This window comes from Notothenia coriiceps, unplaced genomic scaffold (assembly GCF_000735185.1).
Source record: "Notothenia coriiceps isolate Sejong01 unplaced genomic scaffold, NC01 NC01_scaffold00017853, whole genome shotgun sequence".
Lineage (NCBI taxonomy): Eukaryota > Metazoa > Chordata > Actinopteri > Perciformes > Nototheniidae > Notothenia > Notothenia coriiceps.
This window is the reverse complement of record NW_011350554.1, coordinates 215,891-226,982: the sequence shown is the minus strand read 5'-3', so window position 1 is coordinate 226,982 and position 11,092 is coordinate 215,891. Positions and strand designations below refer to the sequence as shown.

The 11,092-nt window shown below is 38.7% G+C and overlaps 1 protein-coding gene across 1 annotated transcript in view; it reads right to left on the bottom strand.

Moving 5' to 3' along the window:
• Positions 1-8,666, bottom strand: part of LOC104950616 (yjeF N-terminal domain-containing protein 3-like) — a 34,621-nt gene extending 25,955 nt beyond the window's left edge. Inside the window, exon 1 of the mRNA XM_010777156.1 lies at positions 8,349-8,666. Within this exon, the coding sequence (XP_010775458.1) occupies positions 8,349-8,413 (65 nt within the window). The 5' untranslated portion in view covers positions 8,414-8,666. The remainder of the gene's footprint in view (positions 1-8,348) is intronic.
• Positions 8,667-11,092: the final 2,426 nt, after the last annotated feature.

Below are 11,092 nucleotides of genomic sequence, written 5' to 3'. Positions count from 1 at the left end.
CGGTAAAAGTTCCTTCAAAATAAGAGTCCCAATCTTATTACTACCAAAATAAAAGTGCAAAACGAAACTTTAAAATAGGAAAATATTGGCATACAAATATAATCACTTCTATAAAAACACATTTTAAATGTAATTAGACATATTAAAGGTAATTTACAGCATTAATCATTAATATCTAATTATTGTCTGTGAATGCTTTTCATTTATTTAACATTAGAAATATATTAGTATGGCCAATCCAAGACTTCAATGCTGAAGGGCCAATGGATCTATGGTGGGGATCAGCACAAAGGTCAAGACTTCAATGCTGAAGGGCCAATGGACCTATGGTGGGGGTCAGCACAAAGGTCAAGAGAACCCAGATTTGAAAGGGAGACAACGGATGACGAAACTAGTGACTTGCTCGATTCATGTTTGAGGGATCTGTGAAGAACATGACAACAGCTGCACTACTGGTATTTAGTATACCAGCAATTGAGGGTGGACAAGTTTACTACCACTTAAGTTTCAAATAATTGTGTTAATTACTTATTGTAAAGCATTTGAACATTCTTTTGTCACATTTTCATTATTAAGTTGATGTATAACTGTATAGTATCTTAATTATTTAAAATATAAGATGACTAAAAATGGCAACCGTATTTTCAGTTTTGGCAACCAAAAGCTGATGCCTGGTTGCCAGCCTGGCAACCACTTTTAAAAGTTAGCGTTGAGCCCTGCCATTGAATCATCTGACAATGCATTACTTGAATCATTATTAAAAGTGAGGTGAGGTATTGAGCCATAATAAATGGGTGATTAACAAGTTTAACTGTGTTTGTCCCTTACGATTTAATTTATTTTCCAACGACAGCTGTGTTTCAGGTTTCTTCACGTGTACCTTCTCCAGAATGAATAGACAGGCTGAAATCTGGCAGATGTCAGGACACTCTGTGCTGATGGATGATTGGTGGCAACATGGGTTTAAGATAGATGGAGAAAATCTCAATGTCAAGTCTACTCATCATTTATTTCAAGGACTCAAGGAAAGAGATAGTCACCTTGGAAATATCAGATGATTTAAGATGCTGGACCTCAGGATATCTCATTGACTACTCTATCAGTGCTTTCTGATGGATTATTCCTGCATGCTAAAGCCTCTAATGATTGGGCACACATGCACACCGCTTAGCCAGGCTTTACAAATAAGAAATCTAATAGACAATTATAAAAGTAAATTCCTCACACTGAAATCAATAACGCAATACAAGACAGAGCTCATGCTGGGTATACGGCACTAATTAGTTTTTTCCAGACAATGAGAACTAAGATGTTATACTAATGAGCTGCACAATAAATCTGTCATGTTGTTCAAAAATATTGTTTTACCTGTAGCCTGTGTTGGGGACTGTGGTGGGATCTGAATTTCTGCAGGATTTGAAGAAATGTCAGTGGAGCCAGCTCAAGTGTTCTTGTTGAAACTGGGCCTTATTATTGTATTTGGGAACAGAACAGGTTGACAGAGGCAGCAATCTTAATAACAATTTTTTCAAACCCATACCACCTAAATCATCTGGAAATATATAAACCCCCCATAATCCCTCTTTCTTCTCTTCAGGCTCTCATGCCTGTCAGATTTCAAAATATCCACGATATGCTAAAACAAAATGTCAATGTATTCTTAGACAACATTAGACAAACATATATATGCTTTATAGTTCATGGATTTTCACACAAGTCAGAACCTTTTTATGGGTAGAATATCTGAAGCTGGCACAACTGATTTAATGTAATGTAGAAAGACTATTTATTCAAAAATAATGATATTATCTTGGAATAAAATGTCTATCGAAGACTTTAAGCAAACCGAATGGGCTTTCATCTTGAGGCAATCCACAGAGATTTTAATCAATTTGAAGAAATAACTGATTCACACACATGTCAATGAGCAATTGTTAAATAAACATTCCATCGGATTATTTGTGCTTTCCCAAAATATATTTATTGTTTATTTTGTCAACAGTGTCTGCAAGTGCAATTGGTGAACATTTAACTAATACTATGACTGTAACCTTTAAATGTCATAAATGAATTACAGAAGGAAAATACTAATTCAAAATAAAAGTCATGTGAAAATGTTACTTTGGCAATGACAAACCTTGTGTTTTCACTCGTTTCATTAACTGTAGTTAATTAAGGCGCAATGTGGACCTGCCACAATGTGGACCTGCCAAATGAAATAATAGTCTTTCTCTAATTATAGCCTCGTGCTCTGTTTCACTGTGACAAAATGAAAGCCTGTCTCATTACTTTTATACCTCAGAACACCTTTCAAATGGCATACAAAAGGCCTGTCACAGATGGTAGTCACATGCTACAAGATGTACAACTAAACAAAGCCTTTGCTGCAGAGTGCGCGCATTTCCTTTTACAACCAGAAATCTGTCTGTGGCAGCGCAAACACTGTCACTGAGTCTTTGTTTGTTAGACTAAAATGAGCATTAGATTAGCTATACTGTTCAGCTCATGGTGAAAAACACAAATCATCATTGAAGACTGACAGCAGTTTGTTCGTATTTTAGTAATAAAAAAACAGTTATGACTTTTATATTGAAAAACATGTTTGACTGCCTTCCAGCCATTGCTTACCTTCTCAGCCCCTTTTATTTAGGTTCTTTTGATGATTAAAAATAAGCCGAGAGGTGCCCTGCAGGCAATACAATGAGAGCATTTCAACAGATGCTAAGTTGAGAGCATTCAGCTGCTTCCAAAAAGACAACATTGCTCACTTCAATCCTGTCAAATCAATCTTACACACATTGATGCATAAACACAGAAATACAGGCACCCTTAACATTCACACATTCATTCGTAATTTGGGTTTCCGTGACTCAAGTGTGTAATTTTTTCTGTTTCGATTACAGTTTCTGCTAAATCATGATTGTAAATTATTAGAAGATGTATTCTACTAAGCAGCTCTCGACTACAACCACCTCTAATTTATGTTTGTACAATAGTAGCAGGAGATCGAGAACATGAGTATGAGGGATTTCTTTTGAAGGTCAGTTTTTCTCAAAGACAAGACACATTGTGCTCCTACTTATTTAGTAAAGAGACATAAAGAATTGCACCACGGCCTAAAGTTAATCACAGTCTCTTTCTCATGATATGTCATCTTTATATATGTGTTTATGTAAAGCTTGTAGCTGTGAAGGAGGAAAGAAACTGATAGGGGTCCAGCTTTCAGATCAGAGTTTCAATGCACTTATTCCACATCCAAATAACACATACACTTAGAAACTCACAAAATCATCGAAGTGTGAAGGTCAGGTCACATAATAGCGGTTCAATAATTGACATAAATTGACCCTATTAAATAGTGCCAATTTCACACTCTCTCTCTCTATTTTTGCTCACCTTCTTGCAGTTTGCCAGAGCCAACCCAGAACAAAGATAAGCTGACCAAACTGTTTCAAGTGACCTTTTCACTCTGTTCTCTTCTCTTTTCCAACCAACTTGCGCTAGAGCAAGATTATATTTTTTATGAATGTGTCATTTTTGTGAATCAATGTCCCCTAATATCCCCACAAGTTCCGTGGAATTCTTTAATTGCTAAATATTAAGTAGATTGCCATAACATTTTCCTAAATGTGTCATCAATTCCAATCCTGCTAATTAATAGTGACTCCATGGCTTTAACTTAAGCAAGACCATGATCACATATTGATTAAAATATCTCACCTTTAGATGGAAATGTAGACATTTGATGGATATAAGAATACAATTAAAATGTTCCTTCAAAACTAATTCATATCATCCTCAGCTGAAGCCTATTGCTGTTGATGTTATTGCATGCTAATGTTAGTATTAAGCTCAAAGCTGTGCCAAAGTACACTTCAAACAGTAACATGTGTAAAGACTACAGTGTGGCTCTAAGGATAAAGTTAATTCCGGCAATTTGTTATTGTCAGTTGTTGGTGGGAACATGCAGTGCTAACTTTAGCATTTAGCCTAAAACAGCTGCTAACATGGCTAACACTCTTGTTATCACCAGATAATTGTGTTAGCTGTAAACCATAAAAAAGCAATGTTCTAACTCTTACCACAAGCTAGGTAATACACAAAGTAACTAAATTACCTTAAATTAATGGATTTATACTCTCTTTCCTACTTTAATGTTGTTAGTTTACACTTTACAGATATGTATTGCTATACTTATGAAGCAAAGATGGGAAATAGAATACTTCCTGTAGATCTAATTACTAATTGTATACCATCAGTCCTCATTTTGCTTTTCCCTCACTCTCATCCACATGCTCTTCTTTTAAACATGTGAGGCGTAGATGTAAAACTTTTATAGGCCTAGCTAATCTGACTTTAACAGTAGAAGACAATTATGTCTAAACAGTGCACTGATATAATCTCTCCCCTCCCATCTCCCTCTATGCTTCTCCATCTCTCAACCTCAATCATTTCATTTGGTCTATATATAAATGCCAGAGCTGTCACACAGGCAATTGGAACTACCATGGGAATTTGTGGCAGGAAGCTGAAAAGAGGGAAGTAAGCCAAATGAATAACAATAAGCCTGAAATGCATCATTTCCATGGTAGGAGAAATGAAGCCAAAGCAGGTAAAGTTAGACAGCTTTACTCACTGGCAGCAGCTCAGATAGACAGGTATAGGCAGACCAGTTAATAGAGAAAGGACAAAAATATCTCAGGCTGTTCTAACAATTCTCTGAGCGACTGGCCCCAGGCCTCAGGTATGCTGAGTGAAAAGGTCCAAAGAATCAGAACATTCATTACTGTCAGAGTAGAAAGTGTAGGAGGGGGAAACAACATCAGAAAGATACAGAAAGAGAGAAGTGTTGCATTAAACTCAACGTTTTGCGGTAAAGGGGTCCTGTTCCCTGTGTTCATTTTCAGGTTCATATTTGCCTTTTGCTCCTCTACTGTGACAAGCTTACCTGCTTTAATGTTCAAAAAGCTCTTTATTTTTCTCATGATGCCTGTGCTGCAGCACCTCTTTTCACCCTCTGTCTGAATCCAGAGCCCAGTCTCCTCTGATTGGTTAGCTGGCCGGCTCTGTTGTGATAGGTCAACTGCTTGGACATAACACACCCCTTAGCCACGGCAAAATGTTTTGGAGCGCTAACCAATAGGAGCGCGAGTGTTACATATTGATGTCATTATGTTCAGGAAGTAAACAAAGGAGTCTATTCAAGGCGTTTCAGTCAGGGAGGGGGGGGGGAGCATGTGGGAGAGAACCTCCCTCTCTAGGGAACTTTGGTATTTTAGCCTTCGCAGATCATTTACATGCACGAAAACCTATATAACACACTACAGGAAAGGAAAACCCCATAAAGCCTCAATAGGACCCCTAGAATTTACACAAATGGGACATGTTTTGATGCCGTTTTCTTTTTAGGAAGTGCAGCAAGAAAATTGAGTACAGTTAATAATCTCAAGGCTGATTAAAAAAATGAAATCCTTTTGTAATACATTTCTTAAGTTCTCTGGCGTGCTGATTGGAGAACATTATTTGCTGTTATTTGCCTGTTAAGGGTAGCCTAGACACAACAGAACAACTAGTGATGTGGTCAGAGCACTGACCTTTTAGAAATAGAGGTGAAACCATTTTATTCTGACCAAAAATCATGCACAAAAGCCAAACATTTGCTCTCTACAAGCCATATGAACTTTCACAGCTGAAGCCAGGGACTGTGCCAGGTGTGGATTAACTTTACATTTTTAAGAATTTGTGAAACATATCCATGTCAGTTTGGCTAATCTGGTACTGTGGAGAAACAGCAGTGTGGGAAGTCAGCTGTGCTTGGAATTATTTTGTATCTTTCTAGTTACACAACCATTATCGCACTAAAACAGCAGGGTTGTCTCATATAGGGATTTTCATTAATTAACTTAGAGAGTTTCCGCTTGCCACTGGCAAATCCATTTCTTAAAACTTCTATATAATTATATCAGATCATTAAGCAGCTTTATCACAAAGATGAATCTGGGCTAATGGATGCATTTTTTTTTACATAGAGCTTAGAGATCTAGAAAGTAATTATCTTCATCTAATTTTAGTTGGTTTCAAAATCAGCTCCAAGCTTTTTGCTTAAACAGGTTGCTATAACAACTGGGTATCGTGTATTTTTTGGGAATAACCATGGCAAATATCTACATCATTTTATAATTGATTATAAACAGCAGGTTGGTTTAAAAGTGAATAAATGAGACGCATGGAGGACCTATAAGTGCATACATGTTTACATGTCTGCACACCTAGACATATAACCTGATGGTAATAGAAGCTGTATAATTAGATTCCACTAGAGGTAGAATATGGGGTTTTTAATTGACTGTCTTAATTGACTGCCAGCATGCAAAAATCAAGCTGGAGAGATCTGAGAGATTTGAAAACTGAGACAGAGCCTCTTGGGTAATAGTTAATCTTCCGCAGACGTAAACACTTGGAGGAGAGTGCAAAGAGCATAATTACATACATTATAGAAGGGGAAAAAATAAGCTCCAAGAATAGATGTCATGTGTAGGTGCATGCATTGATTAAGGTGGCTATATTGTGCAATCATCCTTTGAAATGCACTGAGGAAAGAATGACTACTGAGTGACAAAACATCGAATTCATAATAGATTGACCAAAGACAAAAACGGCAAGGCCACTCATCACTCAGGCTTTCACACTCCAATCTTGTCATAATAAGATAATTAAACAACTTTTTTTGTATTTAAAGGTTGTTACAATGTCTTTCGCAGCTTGGGTGTTTGTGAATGTGTGTGCTTCTAGTGTGTCTTTACATGGCTTTATACCCCAAGTGCTGCACAGAAATAAACACAGATTAAAGATGGACAAAATAAGTGAAAAAGTCATTGATTCAGCATCTCACTTCAACATTATTGTAAATCTAAAAAAATAAAATAATGCTGCAGGGCCAGAATTTTATTCCAGGCATTGTTCTCTTGTCAAAATCTGGCAATTACATTGCATTAATAATGCAACAAAATTGCCGACGTTGCCTTCAGTCTAGCATATCCATACAGACCCTGTTATTAATGGCTGACACAAAAGACTCATTGGCTTTGTTTGTTTTTTCAGGTGAACCTTTTTTATAATGCTTTTTTTTTTAGGGAGGATGGCCTAGTCATTACATTACATTACATTACATGTCATTTGTTAGACGCTTTTATCAAAAGCAACTTACATACATTCAGTACTGTGGACAATCCCCACAGGAGCAATTTGGGGTGAAGTGTCTTGCCCAGGGACACAACGACATGCTGACTGCAGTGGGACTCAAACTTGCTACCCTCTGATTCGAAGTCCAGCACACCAGCCACTGAGCCACAGCCTTTCATTAAATGCATTTCTTGTGTGACAAGTTGGATCATGATGACAAAGGGCTGTGTACTAATTGTGCATTTTATGATCACAGACTGATATTTGAATTTTTAAGTGGATCCAAATTGATAAATCAATATATGCATGTGCAGTTTGTGCGTGAGTGTGTGTATGTGCATGTGTAAAAGGTGGGTAAACAACCTGCATATTACTATACAAATGTCAGGAAATACCAGCACATAGATGCCAAGCACATTAGAAGTAGCGCTTTGTTCCTGAAATTCTCCTCCTCTCCGTCACTCTGTGAGTAAAAGTGGTGCTACAGAGGCAGCCAGGGGCGAACCACAATAACCTCGATTGCATAACTGATTACACCTCTCATCCACTAAAACAATTCTGAATCATAAAATGAGTGGCATAGCTGGTAATATGTATGATAATGCCACATCGAACATAACCTTCCTAATTCAATAACAGCTTATATTTATAATTTAATGTGAGGCTTCAGTGGAGTGGAAAAGAGCAATGAAGGAAATTCAACACTCCCTAAGCAGAGCAGGAGTTTCTCAGTGCGTACCAAGGTATCCCTGCTGGCACCACCACCAGCAGCATCATTATCATTACCATCATCATCACTATCATCACTGGTATTGATGTGGCATTTGCAAAGCAGGTCAACTTAAATAATTGATATCTCTTATTACTTCCTCTACTCTGTTTTCCTTTTAAAGGCTTTCTCTGATTCAAACAGACTGCCATATGAATACACACTCTAAGTCTCATGTAAAGACTTTTCTCCTGGGTCTCACAAGGGGATCTAAATGTTTCTCCTGTGTAATTCTGCACGCCACTCTCCATCTGGAATTGTTTTCACACACTGTGCATTGATTTAAGAGCCATCCTGTGAATTGGTGTGAGTGTGAAATAAACAGAATTGAAGAGCAGACAGAGAAATAACAAAGAAAAAGAGCAAAACATCATGAGAGAAAATAACAGGTGCCTACCTGAGGTAACGCAGTGCTATGGTTCCAGACCCTGCCTCAGCTGAGCTTTGGTTCATCTTGTCCATCTGATTTCTCCCAGCACGACTCTGCAAATATGAGAAAGGATGAGCTATGCCGGTCCCTTCTCTCTGACTCTAAATCAATCAGCACACTGTCTCCCTCTCAGCCCGGGGAATAGACTGAGAATGTAAATAGGCTTCCTCGCTCTGTATCTCTCTGTGATTGGCTCAGAAGCTGGAAGGTAATTACTGGCTGATACTCGCACTCTGAATATTGCCTCTATATATCTGCCTCTCTTCTCTTGCTTTCCTCACTCTGGCCCCGGCTCATTCTCTAATAAAACCAGCTGGCTCTCTGTGTATCAGCTGTGCTCACTGGGAGCCAATTAAGAATCAGAAGGCACGGTGCTCGCCGGCTGATTGGCTCAGGCTGCCTCGATCATAGCTGTTCAGTCATCCAGAGTGCAACCTACCCCCCTCCCATCCCTCAAATTCACACAAACACACACACACATTTACTCCTCAGTGCAAAAATGATCCCTTGATGCAGAATCTCGAGCACGCATCATAGTGGGGAAACACCTTTCATATGGTGTTGGGAGCTAAACGAGGTCCAATAGTAAAACTGAGATGGTAACACTAAAGAATGTGAGTGGGTACACAGAAGCACTTTGTTGCTACAGCACAAATGATGGGTGATAAACAGAATAACAATTACCTGAAAAGGACTTTGAAACATGCAGATGGATCAAATGGATTTATGGCAGCTGATGAAAACATGGAAGGAGATAAATAATATCATTAAAAAGTAAATGCACAGTACAACAAACATGCAAATGGAAGGATTTGTACAGTAGTATCACGGGGACAACTGTGGCTTCCAAGGAATGAAGCTCATAAGTGGGTCGCTGTGAAAAACAATGGCTCACTTTCTTCTCCTTTTCTCTCCCTCCCTCCAGACTTAACGGCCTTTCCTTACAGCTCAACTGACAGAGTTAAGTCTGTGGTCTTGTATAACAGTTAAGCGTGCAAGTCTTTGTTTTCATGCCACATTACACAAATGTAGCTCTTAGGAAGATTAGATTCATGTTAGGACAATTGAAGACAAAAGGCTGAATGAAAAGTTGGAGTACTTGGCCATCTAGGGGTAATACATTGTTATTGCAGTTTAAATCGAGAGCCAAAAAAGGGCTGCAGAACATGTTAAACATTTTGACAGATAAAAGCAATATACAGAATTTTGTTTCTATATTCAACTTTATAATGAAATCCAGGCTTGACATAAATGTTAAATCCACTATATCTACAATATATTCCCTTGCCTTACTTAGGTTCCCATTTGAAATATTAACAGTTTCTGTAATTGTTTCCCCTGTTCATACATCCTGTTAGGAGATCTCTCCGAAAAGCAAATCAATGCATACTAAATCACAGATTATTATTTTTGGAAATGTGCATATGGTTGAGTAAAGGGGAGTATTATTTTAAAGGTGTCCTATCATGCAAAATGCACGTTTTGATGTATTTTATACGTGTCCCTGGTGTGCCAGGGAATTCACAAAGTGTCAGAAAACAAAACCCTCTCTCTTTTCCTCCGCACCCACATCTCTAAAAACGGCGGTACAGCGGAGCTGATCCAGATTTGCGTGTCATATGACGTAATATCGGAAATGTGGACCCCCGGCCCTATCAGAAACATTGCTATCAGAAACAATGCGCAACATGTTTTGGACGTAATATGGTCTTTGTTTACATTAGCAGGCATCACTAACACTCAGTGCTGACCTGTACTGGAGACGGCCGTTTCTCAATGTCGAGTATATGGCCCTTTCTCACTTCTCTTATTTTTCATTTCCTCGCTCCTCGGTCTCGGTCTTGGTCTCACCGGAAACTGTGAGCACTTATACATGTACACCGTGCCATCTTGAGTAGCGTCCCAATGGCCTTATTTTTGCCCGAGGAGCGAGGAGCGATAATGGAGGAGCTATAATCGAGGAACCACCAGACCATCCTTCGATTAAATCCTCAGACACTCGCCCCGCCCCCTTACTGTGTATCGCTCACTGATTGGACGATGCGGTGCATGCAGTGATCTGATGCTTCTTGAAATGAGAACAGTTTCCCAGCGGAGTGAAGAAAATACACTGAACAAAAATATAAATGCAACACTTTTGTTTTTGCTCCCATTTTTCATGAGATGAACTCAAAGATCTAAAAAAATTCTATATACACAAAATAACCATTTCTCTCAAATATTGTTCACAAATCTGAAAAAATCTGTGATAGTGAGCACTTCTCCTTTGCTGAGATAATCCATCCCACCTCACAGGTGGATTTGACTTGTTGCATGAATTTTTATTAGATGCCTATAAAGTAATAGTGGGACATTCTTGACCTGGAATGGTATTGGGGAATTTGTAACCGTGGGTAAGAGGAGCGTATTCTAAGTCCAAACCCAAACTCAACACACCGGAAACCTTACAATCCAGGTAAGGAGAAGTCTACGACACGCTTCAACCATATTAACCGTCTCTTGACCTTGTGCGCAGCATATGCGGCTAGGTCGTAGGTTTGTACCGAGGTACCCACTATACATACTCCAATAACCAATCCAAATTGGGATCCCAAAAGCTGGGGGGGGTTGGGGGGGCTTATTTCGTTTTGACGTGCAAAGTCTCACAGGAAAATAACACGGTCGAGACTTTCCGTGTGGACAGTTTATTAAATAGCCGACCAGATTATCGT